At 35.9% G+C, this 22,426-nt stretch overlaps 3 protein-coding genes and 1 non-coding gene across 8 annotated transcripts; 1 reads left to right on the top strand and 3 right to left on the bottom strand.

Moving 5' to 3' along the window:
• LOC107609657 (uncharacterized protein At2g39795, mitochondrial) lies at positions 10,429-12,268 on the top strand. 2 transcript variants are annotated; one of them, XM_016311664.2, is made up of 3 exons: positions 10,429-10,766; positions 11,379-11,728; positions 11,837-12,268. In XM_016311664.2, the coding sequence occupies exons 1-3, from the start codon at positions 10,500-10,502 to the stop codon at positions 11,994-11,996; spliced, it is 777 nt and encodes a 258-aa protein (XP_016167150.1). In that variant the 5' UTR covers positions 10,429-10,499; the 3' UTR covers positions 11,997-12,268. The 2 variants fall into 2 exon arrangements, with proteins under 2 accessions (XP_016167150.1, XP_016167151.1); XM_016311665.2 differs by having other exon boundaries at positions 10,437-10,766; positions 11,385-11,728.
• Positions 12,805-15,997, bottom strand: LOC107609526 (protein YIPF1 homolog). Of its 2 annotated transcripts, none has more exons than XM_016311525.2 (7): positions 15,842-15,997; positions 15,635-15,714; positions 14,970-15,009; positions 14,784-14,867; positions 14,367-14,532; positions 13,811-14,084; positions 12,805-13,352 (listed from the first exon to the last, which is right to left on the bottom strand). In XM_016311525.2, the coding sequence occupies exons 2-7, from the start codon at positions 15,686-15,688 to the stop codon at positions 13,161-13,163; spliced, it is 810 nt and encodes a 269-aa protein (XP_016167011.1). In that variant the 5' UTR covers positions 15,689-15,714; positions 15,842-15,997; the 3' UTR covers positions 12,805-13,160. The 2 variants fall into 2 exon arrangements, with proteins under 2 accessions (XP_016167011.1, XP_016167013.1); XM_016311527.2 differs by having other exon boundaries at positions 14,784-14,825.
• TRNAV-CAC lies at positions 16,667-16,740 on the bottom strand. The gene has a single exon. It is a non-coding gene; the product is annotated as a tRNA-Val (tRNA).
• Positions 17,682-22,426, bottom strand: LOC107609394 (folylpolyglutamate synthase). 3 transcript variants are annotated; one of them, XM_016311351.2, is made up of 16 exons: positions 22,394-22,426; positions 22,157-22,302; positions 22,004-22,069; positions 21,666-21,775; positions 21,257-21,317; positions 21,003-21,086; positions 20,888-20,944; positions 20,673-20,733; positions 20,495-20,541; positions 20,296-20,373; positions 19,746-19,910; positions 19,364-19,651; positions 19,096-19,174; positions 18,731-18,883; positions 18,481-18,632; positions 17,682-17,973 (listed from the first exon to the last, which is right to left on the bottom strand). In XM_016311351.2, exons 1-16 carry the CDS (start codon positions 22,404-22,406, stop codon positions 17,914-17,916), a joined length of 1,620 nt encoding a protein of 539 aa, XP_016166837.1. In that variant the 5' UTR covers positions 22,407-22,426; the 3' UTR covers positions 17,682-17,913. The 3 variants fall into 3 exon arrangements, with proteins under 3 accessions (XP_016166837.1, XP_016166838.1, XP_020962977.1); XM_016311352.2 differs by having other exon boundaries at positions 19,364-19,648; XM_021107318.1 differs by lacking the exons at positions 21,666-21,775; positions 22,394-22,426 and having other exon boundaries at positions 22,157-22,298.

Raw genomic sequence — 22,426 nt, 5'->3', positions numbered from 1 at the left:
TGCACTGTCACCGCACGACTAATCATCTGTAGGTTCTCGATCATACCGGAATAGGATTCACTATCCTTTTGCGTCTGTCACTACGCCCAGCACTCGCGAGTTTGAAACTCGTCACAGTCATCCAATCCCAGAATCCTACTAGGAATACCACAGACAAGGTTTAGACTTTTCGGATTCTCAAGGATGCTGCCAATGGATTCTAGCTTATACCACGGAGATTTCGATTAAGGAATCTAAGAGATACTCATTCAATCTAATGTAGAACGGAGGTGGTTGTCAGGCACACGTTCATAGGTTGAGAATGGTGATGAGTGTCACGGATCATCACATTCATCATAATAAGGCGCAAATGAATATCTTAGATAGGAACAAACATGATTGAATAGAAAACAGAAATACTGGCATTAACTCATCGAGGCACAGCAGAGCTCCTCACCCCCAACAATGGAGTTTAGAGACTCATGCCATTAAAAGGTACAAAGTTTAGATCTAAAATGTCATGAGATACAAAATAAATCTCTAAAAGTTGTTTAAATACTAAACTAGTAACCTAGGTTTACAGAAAATGAGTAAACTATGATAGATGGTGCAGAAATCCACTTCTGGGACCCACTTGGTGTGTGCTGGGGCTGAGACTAAAGCTTCTCACGTGCATAGGGCTGTTTTGGGCGTTCAACGCCAGCTTTGGATCCAATTCTGGCGTTGAACTCCAACTCCTAACTTGTTTCTGGCGCTGGACGCCAGACAGTAGCATGGAACTGGCGTTGAATGCCAGTTTATGTCATCTATCCTTGAGCAAAGTATGGACTATTATATATTGTTGGAAAGACCTGGATGTCTACTTTCCAACGCAATTGGAAGCGCGCCATTTGGAGTTCTGTAGCTCCAGAAAATCCACTTTGAGTGAAGGGAGGTCAGAATCCAACAGCATCAGCAGTCCTTTTTCAGCCTGAATCAGATTTTTGCTCAGCTCCCTCGATTTCAGCCAGAAAATACCTGAAATCACAGAAAAATACACAAACTCATAGTAAAGTTCAGAAATATGAATTTTGCCTAAAAGCTACTGAAAATAAACTAAAAACTAACTAAAACACACTAAAAACTATATGAAATTAACCCCAAAAAGCGTATAAAATATCCGCTCATCACCTTTCCAGCAAAGGACATTGCGCGGTTCACTAACCGCTACTGTGAGCAGATGTTCCCCATCCTGGCTAAGAGGAACTATAACAATGAGCACCTTCTCATTCTTCTGACCCACATTATTGAATTTGTTGAGCCCCGCATTGAGCGAAGACAATGGGGATTCATATGGAGACAGCCACGGCAAGTTAATCTATCATGGGTAGTTGAATTCTACTCCAATTTTCTCATGCCAACCATGCCGTCTGTCTATGTTCGTCAGAAGCAAGTTCCCATAACTGAAGAGGCCATTCAAAGAGCTTTAGATCTTCCCCCTGCACCAGAAGGATTAGACGCATTCCAAAAAGCCTCATTCAAGCGCCAGACATATCAATTTGATTGGGACGCCGTTCTCAGAGTAATAGCATAACCTAGCAGCAGATGGATCTATGAATACCATCGATCTCGACCTAAGAGCATATTGGCTTCAGCACTCACCTTGGAGGCTCGAGTATGGGTACAGATTATGTCCCATTACGTCTTTCCGAGTACTCACGAGTCCTCCTTCACTGCAGACATGGATGTTCTACTCTGGTGTATCCTTACAGACCAGCACCTCAATTTACCAAGACACATTCGGCATGCTATGGGACACGTACAGATTACGGGTAACCTACCTTTTTCCGCCTTGGTTTCAGATCTAGTCTCAGCAACCGAAGTATCCTACAGAGTTGGGGACACCAAGGCCATAATCCTACGGGATGATCAGATAATCCCTAACGGAAAATATATCAGACCTCTAGCAGCCACTGCTAGCCGGCTTGCAGAATTGGCCGAAGATATTCCTTCTGCTTCCACATCACAAGCACCTTCAACAAACCAACTGCTCCATCAGATACTTGAGAGGCTAGACCGGCTTGACCGGAAAGGAAAGCAAAGGGAGCGCCGTAACAAGCGCCGATTTACATACCTCAAGGAGCTGCTTGTTGGTAACCACCCACCTGAAAAAGAACCAAACACCCCGGACTCTACTTCATTTACCAGCACAGGGAGCCATGACGGTCCCGATTGTGGAGATGCTGCTACCAGCCCCCCGTTGTTCCTGACTGATGGCACCGAGGACGGTACCAAGCTTTAAGTGTGGGGAGGTCGGTCAGTACCTGACTTCCGAAGGTAATTTCTCTTCCTTAACACCAATAGAATAGATATTTATTTATTTTTCTTTTGTTTAGGATAGGATAAATTGTATAGTTATAGGTTATTTGCATGCATGTTCTAATTGGTTGAAAATCAATAAGTTTCTTTTTAAGACCCTATTTTTGAAAAATTTCACTAATTTAAATCAAAACTTTTGTGTTAAACTTGTTTGGAAGTTGTATTTGGAACATAGTTAAAAGTTAGAACACACAACCTGTGAGATTTGAGCTTAATTACATGGTTACATTATTTAACCATAAAAATTTTATTCTTGTGTGTTTGCTTCTCTATGATTGTAATATATATTTTGTTCCATCCTATATGTCCAATATTTAATGTGTTATATGCATGCATATGATTGAGGCCATTATTTTATTAACTCAGTTATCCCAAATAGCCTACCCTTTCAATCACCTTTGTTAGCCAATTTGAGCCTTTTAAATCCCCTTTATTCTATATTTTACCACATCACTAGCCTTAAGCGAAAAAATAAGTAAAACCCCAAATTGAATCTTTAGTAAGCTTAAGATAGAAATTGTGTGTCAATTAAGTGTGAAAAACTGTGGGAACATGGGTTAACAAAGGAATGTGTTATGTTTTTACAATTGATAAAATGATTAGGAATTTGGGTACCTACTCATGTGAAACTAGAAAAATTATAAATCCATGTGCATTGATAAGCTATGTTTACTATTACTTTTACTAAAAAAAATCAAAAAATATTCAAATAAATAAGTAATTATATAAATGAATAAGGGGACAAAATTACCCCAAAGTTAAGTTCAATAAAAAAATCAATGCATATGTGATACAAGTTAAGAGAAAAGTTGATGCATGAGTATGTAATACAAAATTGGGAAAATTTTGGGTAGCTAGGCATGATTTAAGAAGAATATAGAGTATGTATAGGTAAGAGCTTAGGTTAATCAAGGATTCAATTTATAGCTCACTTAGCCATATATATACCCTTACCTTTACCTTGGCCCCATTACAACCTTGAAAAGACCTCATGATGTTTGCATTGGTACATTAAATACTTGTTGATTGGTTAGGTAAAGAACAAGGTTTAGAAAGAATGATTAGAGAAGAATAGAGTGAATTACCCTATACACAAGAGTGACTAGAGTGCACATACACCATTAGTGAGGGTTCAATGCTTAATTCTATGTTCCCTGCTTTCATGAGCTGTCTTCCCACAAGTTTACTTATTTTTACTGTATAATTTGAATTAGTGGAATTTGATTTATTTTTGTCTTGAAGAACTTATTTATTTTTAACTAAGTAGGCAAAAATCATTTTATCATATAGTCACATTCATAGGTTGCATTGCATTGCATTGCATGAGTCTTACTTTTCCCTACTCATATATTTTATCTCCTTAAGCTAAGCATGAGGACGTGCTAATGTTTAAGTGTGGGGAGGTTGATAAACCACTATTTTATGGTTTATCTTGTGTTTAATTGAGTGGTTTCATCAAGTCTTCACCCACTTATTCATACTAATTGCATGATTTTATAATCCCTTCCTAGTTTTGTTCTATGGTTGAAAACTTGCTTCCTAGAGATCTTTAATTAGTATATTTTAATTCTCCTTTATACCATTCGATGCCGTGATCCGTGTGTTAAGTGTTTCAGGCTTTATAGGGCAGGAATGACTTAGAAAATGGAGAGGAAGCTTGCAAAAATGGAAGGAACACAAGAAACTAAGGATATGACCAGCGAGCATCGACGCGCATGCATGGCTCACGCGTGCGCGCAACATGGAGAAAATTGCAGCGACGCGTGCACGTGCTTGACGCGTACGCACGGATTGGAGTTTGCATGAATGACACCCACGCGTGGACGACGCGTACACGTGACAAGGAAAAACGCCAAATGACGTGCATACGTGACTGATGCGTACGCGTGACCTGCGCGATCTGCAGAATTAACAAAAAACACTGGGGGCGATTTTGGGCCGCATTTTGACCCAGTTTTCGTCCCAGAAACACAGAATAAAACCAGGAAACATGCAGAGACTCAACACATATACAGAGACACATTAACATATTCCCATTAGGACAGTTTTATATTTTCTTTACATTCATAGTTTATTAGTTTTATGCTTTTGCTTTGGAGATTGAAGAGTCATTACCTCCGTTGAAGACATTATTCTAGTTTGTTTTCTTATTTACTCTTTTATTTATTCCATATTCTTAATTCTTGTTTAGAGTGGTAATTGGATTATTTTCATGGATTGTTAGTGCAAATGATTACTTTTATTTTTAATTAATTTTGAATCCCTGTTTTTATTTAATTTATCATGTCTTCTTCTTATATTTCTATGAGCGTTATATTCATGTCAATGGAGTAGATCTCCTACTTGACATGGGGGTTGATTAAAAGGAGACACTTGAGTTGGAAGGCTTAAGTGCTGATTAAACTTGAAGTTGTTGGCTAGTTCTGTATTTACTAACGCTAGACCTTCCCAAGGGAGAGGACTAGGATTTGCGAATAAGAGTTAGCTCAATCACTTGACTTTTCTTTATTTAGTAAGGGTTAACTAAGTGAAAACAACAACCTTTTTGATACTACACTTAAGAGATCCCAACAAGGATAGAACTTCCAATTAATCATTCCCCCAGTCAAGGCTTTTTATCTAGAATATTAATAATCATTCTTAGTTTTTATTGCTTTAATTTACAATTATTTAATTACTCATTATTCAACTCTCAAACTCTATTGAAAACTCCTAATTAATAAATTAGCATCCTTCCTTGCAACTTGTTGGGAGACGACCTGGGACTCATACTCCCAGTATTTTTATTCTAAATTTTTGTGACACCTTTCTAAATTGGTGAGGTGGATTTTAGCTGGTTAAGGGCTATACTCACAACGCTGTTCTTACATTACAATCTCTTGATTGGCCTAACTTCCATCACGCACCAGCAGACCCAAGCAAATGCGAACAAATACAATATGATGCATGCCTATTCTTAAACAGGCCATGAGCTCACGTGCCGGTTGGTTGCTCACACCTGATAACATCTCTGAGATAGGCATTAGTATCACCGTCCCTGCCTCAAAAAACATCCCCTCCATGAGCGTTACATACCGCCGTCCTCATGAGGGATCATTCATCCAGTCTCCAGTGAGCATTACGTATCGTCGTCCTCGCCAGAGCCGTACTCACAGTCTCGCGTGGGCGTTACGTATCGCCATCCCCACCGAGTTGTACTCTTTGTTTCAAGTGGGCATTACGTTTCACCATCCCTACTTTGAGGTTCGTCCCCTCCATGAATGTTATGTATCATCGTCCTCATGGGGAACCTTCCTTTAGGTCTTAAATGGGCATTATGTATCGCCATTCTCACTGAGCCTCACGCGCATTATCTCAAGTGAGTGTTACGTATCGCCATCCTTACGAGATTGTGCCAAACATCAAATCTCAACCACAATCACAACACAAGAGAGGGAATCATTCATCCTCAACTTGTCTATCACATCAAGAGAGGGAATCCTTCATCCTCAACATGCCTAATCCGAAAACGGGACAACGCCACCGTCCCCTCACCATGGGAGGGACAAACGAGCATCCCTACAATATCAATCATAATCATACCCAAGCATAATCAAGACCACAATCAAATCCTTATTAATCATAAATATGCAAGCAGGACAAACCTTCGTCCTTGTCAAAAATAGATATCCAATCAACAAACAAGTGGGATTCCACCTAGACCTTGCCAATCCAGCCATTTAGGCCACAATCAGTCAATATCAACATCTTTTAGTAATATCATAAGTTATTAAACTCATTAACCTCAATTCAATATCAACTCATCAAATCTTAAGTTCATTAACCCCGATTTGCTATCAATTCATCAATTCCATTATTTCATGAGCGGGATAATGCCACCGTCCTCACCGCAAGCAGGACGAACTACCATTCCCGCAACTATATCATCCGGTTAACCAAGCGTTTATCCGAGAATAATTCAATTTAATTAATTATAATCCTCCTCATTGTATTCAAAGCTTATGAATTGGTGATTCGACTTCACACGGGGGTAAAAAAGGGTTATAAACATGTTGGGAAGGTTAAGTAGTTCAAAAACAGCATTTTCAGAAAATCAGCACAGTCGTGCGTACACATGCCTTGTGCGTACACACAATTCAATTCGGGTTGCACATCATGCGTACGCGCGTTTTCACTTCTGTTTTAAATTCATGCGTACACATGCTCTGTACGTACGCGCAAATCCCCAATTCTACATAATTTTAGTGTTTCAATTTTAAAGCTTAGTTTTCAAACCTTCATAACTTTTGCACTCTGAATGCCAAATTATGGCCTGTCGAATTTAGTCAAAAACTCATTTTTACCAAAATCTGCATAAAGTCATTTTGACTACTTCTCAATTTCTTTCCTTTTGAAAACCAAAACCCTTCTTTCCATTTCAAAGCCACCACCCAAATCATAAATAATACGCTCAACACCATTTCATTTATTAACTTTTATTCTCAATAAGTTTTTCCCATTCCAACACCTTTAATTATCCAAAATTCAAATATTAATCACATTCAAGTTAATATCGCAATCACACCAAGAGTTACAATTCACTTATTCAATTTCACTAAAAACTTACCCGAATACGGTCTTAGGCCCAAATTCTCACATCAAACATCATTCAACTCAATTTTATAACTCATCACAATTATCCATTCACAATCACAATCATAACATGACAATGTTACCGACAATTCACATACTTCACCCAACAATCAAACATACCAATTCATGAGATTCATATAATCACCAAAAATATATTTTTCATATCGATATCAATTTATAACAATTTTTGGTAATAAAATGGTTTTAAAAAAAACTCTACCTTGTTGACGGCGATTTTTCAACACTTGAATTTTCACCTCGAAAGGATCCAAACTTTGATCAATCCTCTAAATCTCTACCAATTGACCCAATAATCAGTCCAAGCATCAAATCAAGTCTCAACAAAAACTCTGCAACTATACCAAGTACCCAATTTGCGCAAAATCAACCAAGTAACTCTAATTTCACCAAATTCTGCACATAGTTCAACTAGGGCTCACACATATAAAGGAACATTGACCTTACCTCATACCACATAATCTTGGGTCAAAATCCCGTTAGAACTCAAAGTTAAGCTTCCCCTAAATATCAAAATCACAAAATCTCAACACCAAACTAACCAAAATACATTTTTAGTGAAGAAACAAAAAATGGACAAGAATTTCAAATTTTCTTACCAGAATAGTTAGGTAAAAACGAAGAAAAAGTCAAGATGAACTCATAGCCACAAATGGATCGTCAATCGGAGTTTCGGTTTGGGAGATATGTGGATTTGAAGTGGTGAATGAATAGTAACAAGGGTTTCTTTCTTCCTCTCCTTCTCAAGCTTGTGGCTCTTTCTCTCTCAATGTGAAATGAGAGTGAATTTGGCAAGTGAGGGAGTTTATATGGGTCATGGGCTTGGGCTTTGGGCCCAATTGAAGGTCCAGTTCAAATTACTTAATGATGACGATACACAAACAAACTCAGTTCGAAATAAACACAGACCAAGTGTACCTTATTTAAATTTAAAATGCATCGAAATTACTTAATAATGACGACACACAAACAAACTCAATTCAAAATAAGCACAGACCAAAGTGCACCTTATTTAAATCTAGAATGCACCAAAATTATTTTCTGATAAATTCTGCATAACTCAAAATTTCTCATCCTCCTCCATCATCATTATCATCTTCTTCTTTTTTTTTCTTGTTCATCTTCTCCTTCTTGTTTTACCTTTTCATGATTCTTCTTATTTTACTCTCTTAACAAGAATAAAAATAAGAAAAAATTAAACAAAAAAAAAGAATAAATACATAATGCTACAAAATTACTAGAAATAGGAGGAGAAAAAGAAAAAAAATGCAGTAACAATAGCAGCAATAAAAGAACGATGATAAAGAAGAAACGTGCAAAGAAGGAGAAGGAACGCAAAAAAGAAGAAGAAACACGAAGAAAGAAGAGAAAAAGAAGAAGGAGAAGGAGGAGGAACGTTCACGTTAATTGGAGTGTGTATTCATAGGTGAGTTTTAGGAAGTGCCTGTCACAATGAGGCGTAGCATTAGCCTGTCCTCTCTGGCAGAGGTTGCTATTTCATTTTGACCCTATCTAATGTTAAATATGATGTTGTAGTCTTTCAAGTGAGATGAATTTCATTTCTTTCCCTTTTTTGTGTTGATGGGCCCATTCATTCCATGCATTGCTTTTGAAGCTGAGAACAAACAAACCAAAAAGACAAGGACGATAAAAGGTCCACACAACTAATTAAGTGACGGGCCAAAACATTGCTTGAATGCTGGTTAAGTTATAAATAAAACAAACATTGAGACTTAGACTAAAAAACCCACACCCACGAAAGGATGAATACCATCGTTCGTTAGATCCGAGTCAATCATCGCCGCTGCTCCCTGCTCTTCGGAGAGATATAGATGGTTGTTCCGGCCTCGCTCGGCTTGCACCGCCGCCGCCGCTCACTCGGCTTGCACCCCTATTCGCTGCGCTGCGTTGCGCATCTTCAATTCCTGCAACTTCGGAGGAAAACGCGTATGTTATCGCTAGCGTGGAGGAAGGCCATGGTTTTGTTGATGAATCGAAAACCTCTACCCAGTAGCCAAACTTCACGCTCGGAGATCTACCTCGCTGCCGGAGGAGCACGGCGAACCAGAGCGGGGAGTTAGTACAATCAATTTTTTGGTATACAACAACGACAAAGTTCATTAACAAAAATTGCCCTTCAAAAAATAACAGGCCCACGACATACTTAGATCTACAAGCCTAGATATTAATCACCAAAAAAATGTCTAAATAATAAGACTTTTTATTTTATGAAATAATGATTTGAAAAAAACTGTAAAATAATCATTCAATTACAAACATAAGCAAATTATAATTAGATTAATAGTCATAATTAAATTGTTAAAATTAAAATTTATTTTTTTATATTCATTTAAATAAAAAAATCCTCATAAAAGATACATACAAATAATTAAATAATATGAAATCACTAAAATAGAATATAAAAATGTCTTTATCTGTCCAAATTACTATATTATATTAGATGTTATAGGCTTATAGCTTTATTTTAAAATACATATTTCTCCAGTTATTCATTAAAAATTTGAAAAAAATATGTTTGTAAATTGATATTAGTTATTTAGTTTTACTTTATGATTATGATATTATGATTCTGCTAATAAATTTTTTTTTGTGAAAGTCATTCTAATTTAACAAGACGATTTAAAAATTTCGCACTTGATAATCTTTTATAATAATAATAGAAATGCATCTTATTTTTATTTTCAATTTTGAGGGCCTGAAATAACAGTTTTTATTTTTTGTCTAGAACCATTGTTTATAATGGTTGGTCTTTTTTTTTTTTTTGGTCAAGATGGTTGGTCTTTTTTTAAGTAACAATAACGATGTGATCCTTATTTTCTGAAGCTTACATCAAAAGCCCAAATTTCATTCCTCCAAAAACCTATCCCATGAAAAACAAATTTTAGCATATTTAATTTGGATAATTATGAATTGTCCCCCAAACATGGGTAACAGTAACCATTTCACTAGAAATGCAGACTCTCCTTTGACGGTGAACTCTTACGTCACTTGTTCACAGGTGTAAATAAAGCGAGCCATGCGTTACACTCTCCACGTGACAGCAAGCCCAAAAGGACGAGGCTAATGCTGCGCCTCATTAGTCGAAGCTCAGGCTAAAACTCACCGTATTTATACTCTCACTAATGAAATTGATTTTTGTTGAGTTTTAACCAACTTAATTGCCAAAAAATCTTTGATGTGTAGCAGATCCAAAAATCTGGGTAAAGGGTCCACATAGCCTCAAATGTTTTGTTTTTGGTCAGGCATAGCCTCAAACCCAAACGGATTATTGTTGGCTATGATTTTTTCTGGGACAGGATTGTTGGCTATGTTAATACTCGTTTCCGTTATGGACCGGTCCAAAGAAAAAAGAATGGGCCGAATACAAGAGAGCTTCACTTGTGTAACATTACTACAAGTTTTAGGGTTTGAAAATTTCCCAATTGTCTTAAACCCTATTAAAACCCCATTCCCTCTTCGACTGTTTTTCTCTCTCCCCCTCAGTTTCGGAAATGGCGTTCAGCTCGATTCTTCGCAAGTCTGGATCTTTCGCAAGGCCTCTTGTGATTGCAGGCCAATTGTTGAAGAACACTCAGCGGCAGAGTAGCTACGGCACCGTTTTGTTGAGAGCCATCAACCAGAACGTGCAAAAGGACTCAGCGGTTCCGACGTTCGGTTTTTCTTCTTTGGCTTATAAGAACAAGCCCACCTCCGACGAGAACCTTCTCCGCGTCATCGAATCGGAGATCACTTGCGCCCAGGAAACCGACAATCACACTGTAAGTTTCTTTGCTCTTCTTTCTTCATCATTCTGTGAAATGATGATCTTGATAATGAAAGGGATTCGGTAATCAGCTCAATTCAATGATTATTATGATGGTTGATTATTATTTCTAGCTCCCTCCCCTGGTTTGATGTTTCGTTGACTCAAAAATGTTGCTGTAGCATTGTTTCACATAAAAACTTCTATGCATTATTTAATTTTAGTAGTGTCATTTTTCTTTTGAAGTGTATCTCGTAAATTTAGTGCTTTTTTTCTTCTTTCTTATATGTGATGTGCTTTACTCTTTTTTATTTTGTTCTTGCCATTAAATACCAATCTTGTGTTCTTTTCACCACTTGCCCCTTGAATTGTATTTTTTTATAATTAATTATTCATAATTTTATGAAGTATTGGTCCTTATAGTTTTTTTTATTTGTTTATTTGGTCACTAAAGCATAAATTGTAAGAAACTATGTGGACTTGTACGAAAATATTTATGTTATCTGGACAGATCAAATTTGGATACAACTATAGGTACAAAAGTTATATTTAAACGATTTATTTTGGGAGTTTCTTGTTGAAATTCGGGAAAGTAGTTGTATGATCACACTTTTTTTTGGTTTTATGGAGACAGGTTGATGAGGCTCCAAGTAATTTCCCTTTTAAGATACTTGATCAGCCGGGACAGCAGACTATAATGCTTGAAAGGACATATCAAGGTGAGGAAATTAAGGTTGAGGTGCACATGCCTGATCTGGTCACTGGGGAAGAAAATGATGATGGTCGTGACGACGACGATGAGAGTGAGAGAGCATCTCAGTCAAGCATTCCGCTTTCAGTCAGTGTTTACAAGAAGGATGGGCCCTATCTGGAATTCAGTTGTGTGGCTTACCCCGATGAGATCGTCATTGACAGCTTGTCTGTTAAGAATGCCGAACCCAGCGAGGATCAGATTGCATACGAAGGACCAGACTTCCAGTAAGTCTCCGCTCCTTGCACTCAGAATCTTTTCATTTCACAGTTCAATATTCTGGTAGTGTAATTTCTAGACCCTGTCTGAACTTCTTTTGTGTTCCTGTCTTACAGGGATTTGGACGAGGGCCTCCAAAAGTCTTTCCACAAGTACTTAGAAATTAGAGGAATCAAGCCTAGCACAACCAATTTCTTGCATGAGTACATGATCAACAAGGATAGCAGGGAATACTTGGTCTGGTTGCAGAAGCTCAAGCAATTCGTTGAAGCATGAGACGTTATTTTAAGCAAGAACACGCAACACTGAAAATTTGTCTTAATAACCTGATTATATGCGTTGATGCCATACATTCAGAGGGGAATATAATTAGATACCCTGTCACTGTGGTTTAGTGATAGTTGCTATTAGAAGTAGGTAATGTCTCTAAAGTGCTTGGTTAATTTTGTTTGTGTATCCTCTTTGGCGCATTTTCTTGTATGAGCTTGACAACTTTTTTTTTTTTTTTTTTGGGAAATTTATAAAGAAAGCCAAGTATTAGTCGTTCATTTCTTAGTTAATGTTTCATGCGTGCCTTTGGTCTTCCATCTTTTTATTACGCGTATCAAACAGAGAACTCGAGTTAGAGATTTTGTCGAGAGTCGAGAATGAGAGCACGTTATGGCATTCATTAGTCTTGAAACTAAACCCTAAAAGTAAAAGATATGCTTAACGGAAGAATTATTATCACTTGACTAATGGATCAATTAGGATTTTTATTCTTCCCTATTGATTTCAATCAAAGGGTTTGTGTTTACTCTCTGTTTAAGGTTTAAAAATTGTGCAAAAGCGAAACTATTTCAGATCGAAATGGGCTTGTGTTTACAATTATATATATATATCTTGTTAAGGAATTAATAAAATACAGCAAATTTTTTTTTTCTTAAAACATTCTATGAATCTCTTTTGCCTGTGGCATCATCACCACTCCTTTTGAGGAACATCCGCTTTGAGAATCATATTTCAACTCGGATGTTCTTATACTCTCACAAACATCATTACCATTCTATAGTAAGAAACCTAAAAGTGATTTTATAATTGGATGTAACAGAAGGGAGAATGTAATAAATTAGGCGTAAATGTTAAAATACTCATTACATCTTCAACTGGGAAAATCAACCGTGTCATGAGAGAACTGGGACATTACAATATCATCTTCAAAACGGAGATAACTTGGCTTTGAGCAAAAGAACTACAAGATTAAATCTCCTCCAGAAAAAAGAGAGAAGAAAAGATTAAGCTGATATAGTATATTTACATAGAAACACAAGCTGTTCAAACATTACACAAATGCTACAACCTCTGATCCTTCTCGACTAGTAAATCCGAAAAACGCAAACCAGTTCTTCTAGAGACAATTCTGCTCGCATAAACCAAGCCAATGGTGTGCACCAGCAATAACTATGCAAAGAACCAAACCTTGATGAAGACTGCCAAAGCTATTTGCAAGAAAAATGCGGCAACAATAGCCACTGAAAGTTCATTGCCTTCTATGCAAGACTTCAAGTTTAAGGCAACAAAGCTAGCCGAGGCTATACCAGTAAGGATTATTATAAGCCACCGAAGAGCCTCAACCGGAATCAACAACAGAAACTGAAATTATCCCAAAGAACAAGATGAATTAGATAATGATACTATAACAATACAAAATAAAAAATATATTATATAGATAATGATGTAGTTTTCCTATCAATTGATAGAAACTATGTATTAAGTTCGAAAAATAAATTGTTTTAACTTTTTAATCATAAGAGAACTGTTATTTATGCTTAACGGCCATCTGAAACAAAATTTGTTGAACATGGATCCATCCTATGCTATCATATTATCACCATGGCCTTGGTTCTAATGGTTAGTTGCATGGTAAGAGACGCAAGTTTGAGATCCATGGCCTTATTTATGATGGTTAGTTTTGCATGTCTCATTTTGTTGAGATAGTTTTTAGCAGATCGCCCACATTGCAGATATGCACTTGATAATAAAAATAGATTTATGAATGTATTTATTTAATAATTACGCAATTCGTCACAACGAAGAAATCAGAAACTTACAGAGGATATTATGAAAATGGAGAGGGAATATCCCCACATGCACCAGAACCTAATGAGGCTAGCATTGGAACCCATATACTGAAGGAAGAAGTAGTATGCGAGAGGGACCACTATTGCATAGCCATAGATTGCACATGCAGCCACATTCATATAGCCAACATCAAAGCTCCATGATGTACTGGTACCTGTATGTTTTTGCATAAGGTATGTAGCAAGATTCCCAAGTGCGGCAAGTACAAAAACCAATGTTGTTGAGACCCATATAAGGCCATATCTATAATAACATAAAAATAATTGCAATGTTAGGCATTAGATGCTGATTAATATGCATAATTTATGCTGTTGGGATTGGATGCTGAAAATGGAGAATAAATTCAGGAAATGTATACAAATAATAAGCCGAAAAAGCCAAGGGATGTTGGCAGGAGTTTAACCATAAATGTTAACATCCAATTCAATTGCAGTTTTGATCCAAGTATTATATTGTAGTATACAATCCAAGTAAGTCTCTGCATCGATGATAGAAAAATAGCAATACAAGGAAAGAAGCACGTACAAATCAGGGTTAGCATCTATCTTGCTGAAAAAGTCTCCACCGTATGGATTAAACGAACTTATCAATCTGAATATGACAACATCTGTATCTACATTGAAATACTGTGTGTAGGATGAGACACTAAAGACTCCCCTCCAATTGTTTGCTGACTGTTGTTCAAAAGTTTCTGCAACGATGAATAAACTAAATATTAATATATGACTCATTATACCAGCAAGTGCCAATGAAAATACAACTGGAAGTTATTCTAAAATATGGTGTAAAACTGGAATCAATCAGTGTTGTTGACTTGATTAAAGATAGGAAAAAAAACAATCAAGATCATTCAATATCCAGAAAATAATTAAGTTAGCTGCTATTCAAAGAACAGGCAATGGAACAACTATATCTTTTCTGCCCACAATTCTGGAAACATACCAGGTGGATTGTCAAGCGTATGATATCCTCGTCCTCTGTCTCCTGCATGGTTGGGAGGGAATGTTTGCATATTTGCATCAGTAGCTACAAGTAGGTTCATAAGTAAAATTAGGAGGACCGAAAGTAGGAAAGAATAAATATCTCACAAGCAGCAACAAAATAAAAATCAATTTTATAACTCCATACCCTCTTGTTTTGCAGTATTATTTTCATCATTTGTGGCAGCCTGAACACCAAACACAAACAAGCACACACGCAAAGTTAATAAAATAAATTTAAACCAACTAAAATATGAAAGGGAAACAGAATAATTTTGATCAGTCAAGTTTGTAATCCAAATAAGTATTCCTATGACACTAATCACACTATACAATTTACAAGCTAGTGAGACCAATTAAATGCTAAAGTCATAAAGAGGTCAAAATTATGAAATCCATTAGACCTAGTCTAATCTTTGATTTGAGTCAGATTAGCTCACTACAGGAGCAAAATTCTCTTTAACACTAGTTTCAGATATTGAGAGTGAGTAACCTATTTTGAACAATGGAAGTGTTGGCAGTGTCCAACTCATTTTAGCAATGAATATTAATCTCCTGAATTCTTCAAAATTTTCCCTAAAACTAGAACCACTGTTGCAACCAATTTTTATATGTCTCTTTTTTTTTTTTCTAGAAAGTCAAACATAATTCCCCCAATTTCCACAACGAGCCAACATAAATTATTAAATTCAAGAAATCAGTTTTGTGGCGCACATTATGCATCTAGCTAACAAGTATAAACTAAAAGCAGCAACGTAAAATCAAAAGCATGAATTAAAAGATTCAAAGAAAGTAAGAGAAAGAGATGCGTACAGGAACTGAACCGAGCAAGTGACTAGTTGGGAGACCGGTGTAAGAGTCCTCCATGGAACGCAGAATGCACCGAAGAGAAGCTACAGAGAAGTTGACTCAAGTCACAGTGGGAGAAGAAGCATTGGAAGCTTCGCAGGGAGAATCTTGAGCCCTAGATTGGAAAATGGAAACTAGAAAGAAGAAAAAGAAGAGAGAAAAGAAACAAACCAAGGTTGTTGCTTTTCGTAGTTCGAAAGGAACGTGGGTGCAGCTGCAGGTGCAGGTGCGAGGCTGCAACGATGACAACGTGGTCTCTGCTGCACAGGATTTGGACCCGGCACCCTTCAATTTCACTCCCCGGACCACACGCGTTGCGTACCTGGTCTTTTGATTACTTTTTTGTTATTTAATTCAAGAATAAATTATTGTTTAATGTTTTAGACGTTTTATTTTAGGTTTAAAAAATTTTAAATAAATTTAATGTTATTCTACCATTAAATATGACTCGAATAATTAATAGAAAAATTTTTACATTAATAATCATTGGTAAGTCGATTTTATTTATGTACTAAAATTAAACATTATATTAATTTTTAAATATACTAATTATTCGTATTAAATTTAATTACAAAATAATATTAAACTTATTAAAAATTTTTAAAATGTTTAAATCATTAAGAACTAAATTAAAATTTGGTCTAAAGTTAGGAATTAAAATACTACTCTAATTTTTTAAAATTTTTAGATAATCAAATTGTCTACTAAAATTATCTGAGACAAGTTTGGGATATTATTCGACTTTTAATTTAAAGTATCAAAAGAATTCTTTTTTTTTTTTTGGGTCAGGAAATAAAATATTTATTAGTCAATTTTTTTTATTCCTCGTTCCCTACGCAGGCCCTGATTTACAACGAGGCTCATGTGATAGAGGCTCTTGCAATGGGCCCGGAACAAGAGGTCATGTGATGAAGTGGGTTATATTATCATAAAGTATGAAGGTGGGGAATATTAACAGGCCCGTTTATTTGGGAAAAAAAAATAAATAAAAGGACATGTCTGAGCCCGGGTTCGAACCGGGGACCTCTAGTGTGTGAGACTAGCGTGATAACCAACTACACCACCCAGACAAGATGGAAGAGTTTTTTTCAGACGTCATTATATCATAACAGAGTTGTTATTAGTTATTGAAAATAAAATAAAAATATGTACACTCCAGTTAATTTATACCTTATGTTAAAATAACTTTATTATAAACACTCATTAATAATTTATTATTCAATTAATATATCAATTTAAGATTTATAATTTACACCAAAAATATCTAATAATTTTTCATAGTTATTTAAGATATCATAGAGGATTTTATGTTTAGGTATCTCCATCTCCCCAAATGATCATATGACAAGTTATGGTTATCCAAATATACAAAAAATGCACTGTTATACAAAGTATTAATCCCAATAAATCTTAAATTACAAGTACATGCTTCTTTTCCATTAACTACTCTAAGTTACATAAGGAAAAGTCTAGGGAGCCAGCAACTTTTGTGTTTTCTAGCCAGCACTTAACCATCAAAACAAAAGTAAGTGATCTCCCACCATTAGATGTAATTTCACACAATTAAAAACACTATTGATGGCCAATTGATGGTTACAAAACACCAAAATTGCTGGCCCCCTAGCATTCCTCTTTTTTTTATAAAGAAAATGATGTTTTCTACTTTCTTGTTTCCTACTAATAGTCTGATAGAGCCAAATTTGGCACATCAGCTAAAGATCAGAAAGGTGGATTGAATTCTTTTTGTCACAGTATGAGTTTTGTCTTTTTTAAAAAAAAAAAAAAAGATAATTTATAAGTACTTTTTAAATATTTAGTGAGTTTAAAAATATGTTTTGCTCTTAATGAATTGAATATGTCAGAAGAAAAATATTAAATAGTGTTATTTATAGTACTTAACTACTTATACCGTGTGTTTATACTAAAGTAAAAAATAAGCAAATTTAAGTAAATCTCACAGAAAGAATCAAAACTAAAAATAAGAAAGACCCAAATGACTTATTTATGGGTAATGTGTTTCTCTTTTTTTTTTTTTTTAAGTATCAAGTATGGAAATGGAGCAGCAAGAAAGTCACCATCCTGAGGATGAACCAATGGACTTGGATGTATCATTTTTGTTCTTGGCAACAAAATATCAATATCACTTCAATCAGTGTTAACTCCAGAGAGAACTCATCTTGAATATTAACACCACATGTATTTAGAAATAACTTTGAAGGAAGCCTTCAAATTCATCCAATGAATCACTTCTTGACTAATTTCAGCACATCACCAACAAGATGTAAAGAACCAGTCACAAGGACCTGTTGTATCATCAACCACACAATTTTGATCAGTTGGAAAATTGCAATCATTTGTAACAAGCGTAAATTACATTGACCGCTTCCTAAGATTCGGCGATATTACATATGGCACTCTTCGCTTTCCAAAAATATGCAGTGACTCGCTTTAATATTTGAAAGACATGACACTCCCTTACCCTAATATTGTGAGCTTCAGGATTTCAAGTATGGTGGAGACTCAGATGTTGTTGTCTTCATTTGAAGTTGATAGCTGAAAACTGTTAGATGATTTGATATGTTGGACTAAATTATCATCTAATGATTTTTAATTATCAACTTCACATGAAGACAACTTCACGTGAGCTTTCACCTTCAAGTATAACAAAAAGTGAATTAAAAAAGTGAGCTAAATGATGAGAATAACTAGAATAAAGCATATCAACTATCAAGGGAAACATTACATTAGATTCAAGTTTAGTCATTAAATTCTCTCATCTTATGATAATTCTCCTTACTAATTTGTGTTACCTGAAAACGAACCGACTGATTTTGTTGCACTCTGTCTCTAAGCCATTTGAGAGCCACCGGCAATGACGGAAACACTGCACTATGTTCACAATTACTAGCACTCATTTCCATATCTTCTTTTAGTTCTTCAGAGGCTACATCCGTAATTTTGCCTGCCAAGATGTAGTCATCATGCACAGATTAAATTTCCGATAATTTCATAAGCTTTGCATAAGATTTTCCCACACAGGAGAAGAAAAAAGATTAACACCTTTGTTGACTTGCATAAGATTTTCCCACACTCTCTGGAGAGTTAACTGCCATGACAGATCAACATTCGAATCAATTGGTGCCATAGCCTGGGATCCAACTTTGTTATATACAGATACACTTGGAACGAAGAGGGCCTTCTTGAAGTAGACACCTAAAATTTTAATGGGAAAAAATTATGAATAGGTAAACAAATTTGCATTATTTTATTTATCCCTGATAAGACATAAATGTCTCAGACTTAATGCTGCCACTTATTTGCTAAACATTGTTAGTCTCCGGAATTATTTCTATCAATATTGAATTAGGATTCTGACATTATTATGAAACCGTGATGTAAGAAAATCTAGAGTATGGACTACTAACCATGATCAGCACATGTTTTCATCAAGCGAGGAAGAAGCAAATCCGGATCTCGTACAGTCAAGCAATTGAATAGCAATATCTGCAAGTAATTCAATTACTTAACCCCAAAATTTTCCATGACAGCTTTTGCAGTCTTATTTCATGAGCTTTTAAATATTCGAACAAAAACCGGCTTTCATGTCCAACTTTAACTGCTAATTTCTGAACTTCTATGAAATGATATTCCAGGAATAGCTTTTATACCAAGATATAAAAGTTGGAATTCTACCTGAGTGGATTTTCTGTCGCCATGGTGCATCTTCACTACTTCAAGTGAGAACTTAGAACTATCTGGTTGCTGAGTAAACAAGGTTTGATCCGGGTTGTATTCTTTAATGGCAAGAGAAAACCAACGTGCACATATTTCCATGCTTTCAGGACTATGAGCCCCGTCTAAAAAGAAGACAAGATCGTTTGATCTATCATTGTTGATGAGTTGATCAGGAACAATCTGAGCCCTTCCTTGCAAACTCGCACTTGTTAACCCTTTTACGAATTGCTCCGGCAAAGTGTTCTTCTTGCAGGTATATATATATACATGTGAGGCACTGAAGGAAAAGAAAAAGAAAGAGAAAGAAAGAAGGAAACAAAGGCACTACTTTAGAACTTACGGATTGCTCCAAATTAGCGTCTCCAAGATGGCCAGTCCTTTTCAACCATGTCGAGCACAGTGCGACAGCAAGACCGGCATTCAGATATTGGTGCTCCCCTTCAAGACCAAGTCTTAAACCATTTAGCAAACTCGGCTCTAATGGGGTTACAACTTGAAGGGGTACCTGCAGTTACATATACCCTGTCTTTCAGATAGTCCTTGACAAATGGAAAATCGCATGAAGATGAAAGCACAACCTGATCAAATGAAGAATGTATATGATAAGATATGCATAACTCCTTTCCAAAACAATTCAAATATTCATAATGATGATCTTCATATAGCCTCAACAAAGTAAATTAATGAACTTGCACATGTTCAATTGCTGCTGAAATCATCACATTGACACAAGATATTTCACTCTTAATACAGAACGAACACATGGAACGTTGTATCATGTTACTTGATTTTTGATGTGCCACTGTTATACAATTATGCCTACTGATGAGTTATTTAGATTCTTTTCAGGAAGCTAAGAACAAAACAGCCTCATGAAAGAACACAATTACATTCAATTGAGAAGCCTTCTCCTCAAGCACACGCATTGCTTCGTCAGGCTGAGGCACCGTAAAAGCTGGGATTTGATCCTGCAGTGAGAAAAATAGAAAATATAGATTACAATTGATGGATTTAGAAAGAAAGGACAGACAGAGATTTTAAAAGGCATTCATATTCAAAACTAGAGAAAATATTTTAACCTAAACATACCTTAAATATACCAGCCTTCTCACCAGCAATTTCTCCAAGAGTATTCCCTGTTAACAGAATCCAATAGAAATAAACTGAATGAACAGTATCATTGGCGTCGCAACATCATGTTAGATATATTCTGACAATTCATGAATTTTATAAGGTATTATCAAGAATACAAAGATTGAAAACTAACCAAGAATCTCCATGTGGTCATACCCTAGGGAAGTTATACCACAAACAACAGGTTCTCGAACCTGAAGAGTCAACGATACTACATGAGCTTGTTTCAAGATATGAAATATGTTGAGAACATCGATGGAAATATCACGAGTCAACAATCAAGCAGTCTTTTAATCTTGTAATAATAGGGGGACAACAAATTTCAGTCGAAATGAAAATAATACGTACCACATTTGTTGCATCATACTTTCCACCTAATCCAACCTCCATTATTGCAACATCTACCTGCAAAGAATTTTGAAAAGAAGAAACCTCTATTCATTAATAACACAACATCTAACACCTGTTCTGCTGCAAATATCTTGAAGGCAAGTAAAGCAAGGAAGCGAAAATAGGGAGGCATTGGAATATTATCATCAGTTTTCTCCTGAGTACCACCAGAATAAGAAAACAGTTTTGTTAATATTATGAGCAAACATCAACGAATACCATAATTGGAAGTGATCACTAAAGTAACCAGGCTTGCACTCCATACATTACTGTTATAATACACCAGAATTGCAATTATTATGGCTTAATAAAGTGTTATAAACGTACCTTTAATCTATCATAACACCACCAGAAATATGCTAAAAACTTCTCTTTACAAATTTCCATACTGCGGGAGCAACAAGAATAATGTTAACGAATCAAAGAACTGCAGATATATTTTAATTAATGGCACCATATAATATAATATATTTCATTAGGCCTAAATTTAGCTAAAGAACAGAGGTAAAACTACGAGGCAATTTCAGTAGCTACTTTACTAAAAGAATAAATTTTTGTCACAAAACAAGTGCAGTTCAGAACTCATAAGCTAAATGAGTGTGCACCCTTGACTAAGCAGCTGGAAACAAAATTTCAAATTACCTACTCCAAAAGATAATGAACTAAAAGATGATGCAACTTGATGGATGAAAAGTAGTAAAAGGAAATAAAATCAACAAATGAATGAAAGACTGACCCATCTAAACGAAATCTTTCTCGGATATCAATGAGGTGGGGAGAAGTGAAAAGGCCAGTGCGAAAGCCACAGTTACGTAATATAGATTCAGCAAAAGTGCATGTAGATCCCTAAGCAACCAAAGTTCAAAGAACAATTTCCATCACTAAAATAAGCATAGAATTACTAACTACAACATAATCAAAGTTTTAAGCGGAGATCCATAGCTACACTTTCTGTCTTAATTCTAATCTAACTTCACAAACTACCAAATCACATTTGAATTCACTTAAAGTTTTGAACTGAACCTCTTATGATAGCTTCATTTCCAAGCAACCACCTGAGTTAAGAGAAAGTACCTTTCCTTTGGTGCCAGCAACATGGATAATCTTCATATTTGAAATAGCTTCCTCCAAATCAAGCATCTATAGGAATTGCACACCGTTGTTAACATGAGCAATCTCAACAAAGCTAACCCAAAATTTTCTAACCAAACTCAGAAACTTTGTTACCTTTAGGTACTCAAAAAGATGACTAAACTGATCCCCCATATTGCTACTATCAGCACGAGTGCGCCTAGTGATTAAAGATGACAGAGCATCCAATGCTTCTTCATAAGGGGTCAAAGATGAAGCTTTTGGGGACCCATTTCCACCTTCTGCAAAACCCAAAATTAAAAATCAGATTTTTACTTAAGCTGAAGCATCCCAGAAGCTGGAAAAATGAAGGAGAGGTGTTTGAGTATATGCCTTGTTCAGCCATGACAATTAAGGCTTGAATTC

Source organism: Arachis ipaensis, chromosome B07, assembly GCF_000816755.2.
Source record: "Arachis ipaensis cultivar K30076 chromosome B07, Araip1.1, whole genome shotgun sequence".
NCBI classification, from domain to species: domain Eukaryota; kingdom Viridiplantae; phylum Streptophyta; class Magnoliopsida; order Fabales; family Fabaceae; genus Arachis; species Arachis ipaensis.
Note: the sequence above shows the minus strand (reverse complement) of the source record. Positions and strands in the feature narration are given on the sequence as shown.

What these genes read in the sequence shown, in the direction of transcription:
- LOC107609394 (XM_016311351.2), bottom strand. An exon ending in AGATATTTGCAGCAGAACAG is followed by an intron (nt 20,945 to 21,002) that starts GTGTTAGATGTT and finishes AATTCTTTGCAG; the next exon opens with GTAGATGTTGCAATAATGGA. An exon ending in AGAAGGCTGGTATATTTAAG is followed by an intron (nt 20,374 to 20,494) that starts GTATGTTTAGGT and finishes TTCTCACTGCAG; the next exon opens with GATCAAATCCCAGCTTTTAC.
- LOC107609526 (XM_016311525.2), bottom strand. Translation starts at nt 15,688, where the DNA reads ATGGAGGACTCTTACACCGGTCTCCCAACTAGTCACTTGCTCGGTTCA. An exon ending in TACGCTTGACAATCCACCTG is followed by an intron (nt 14,533 to 14,783) that starts GTATGTTTCCAG and finishes TCATCGTTGCAG; the next exon opens with AAACTTTTGAACAACAGTCA. An exon ending in CCATTTTCATAATATCCTCT is followed by an intron (nt 13,353 to 13,810) that starts GTAAGTTTCTGA and finishes GGATAATTTCAG; the next exon opens with TTTCTGTTGTTGATTCCGGT.
- LOC107609657 (XM_016311664.2), top strand. Translation starts at nt 10,500, where the DNA reads ATGGCGTTCAGCTCGATTCTTCGCAAGTCTGGATCTTTCGCAAGGCCT. An exon ending in AGGAAACCGACAATCACACT is followed by an intron (nt 10,767 to 11,378) that starts GTAAGTTTCTTT and finishes TTGGTTTTATGG; the next exon opens with AGACAGGTTGATGAGGCTCC. An exon ending in TACGAAGGACCAGACTTCCA is followed by an intron (nt 11,729 to 11,836) that starts GTAAGTCTCCGC and finishes CCTGTCTTACAG; the next exon opens with GGATTTGGACGAGGGCCTCC.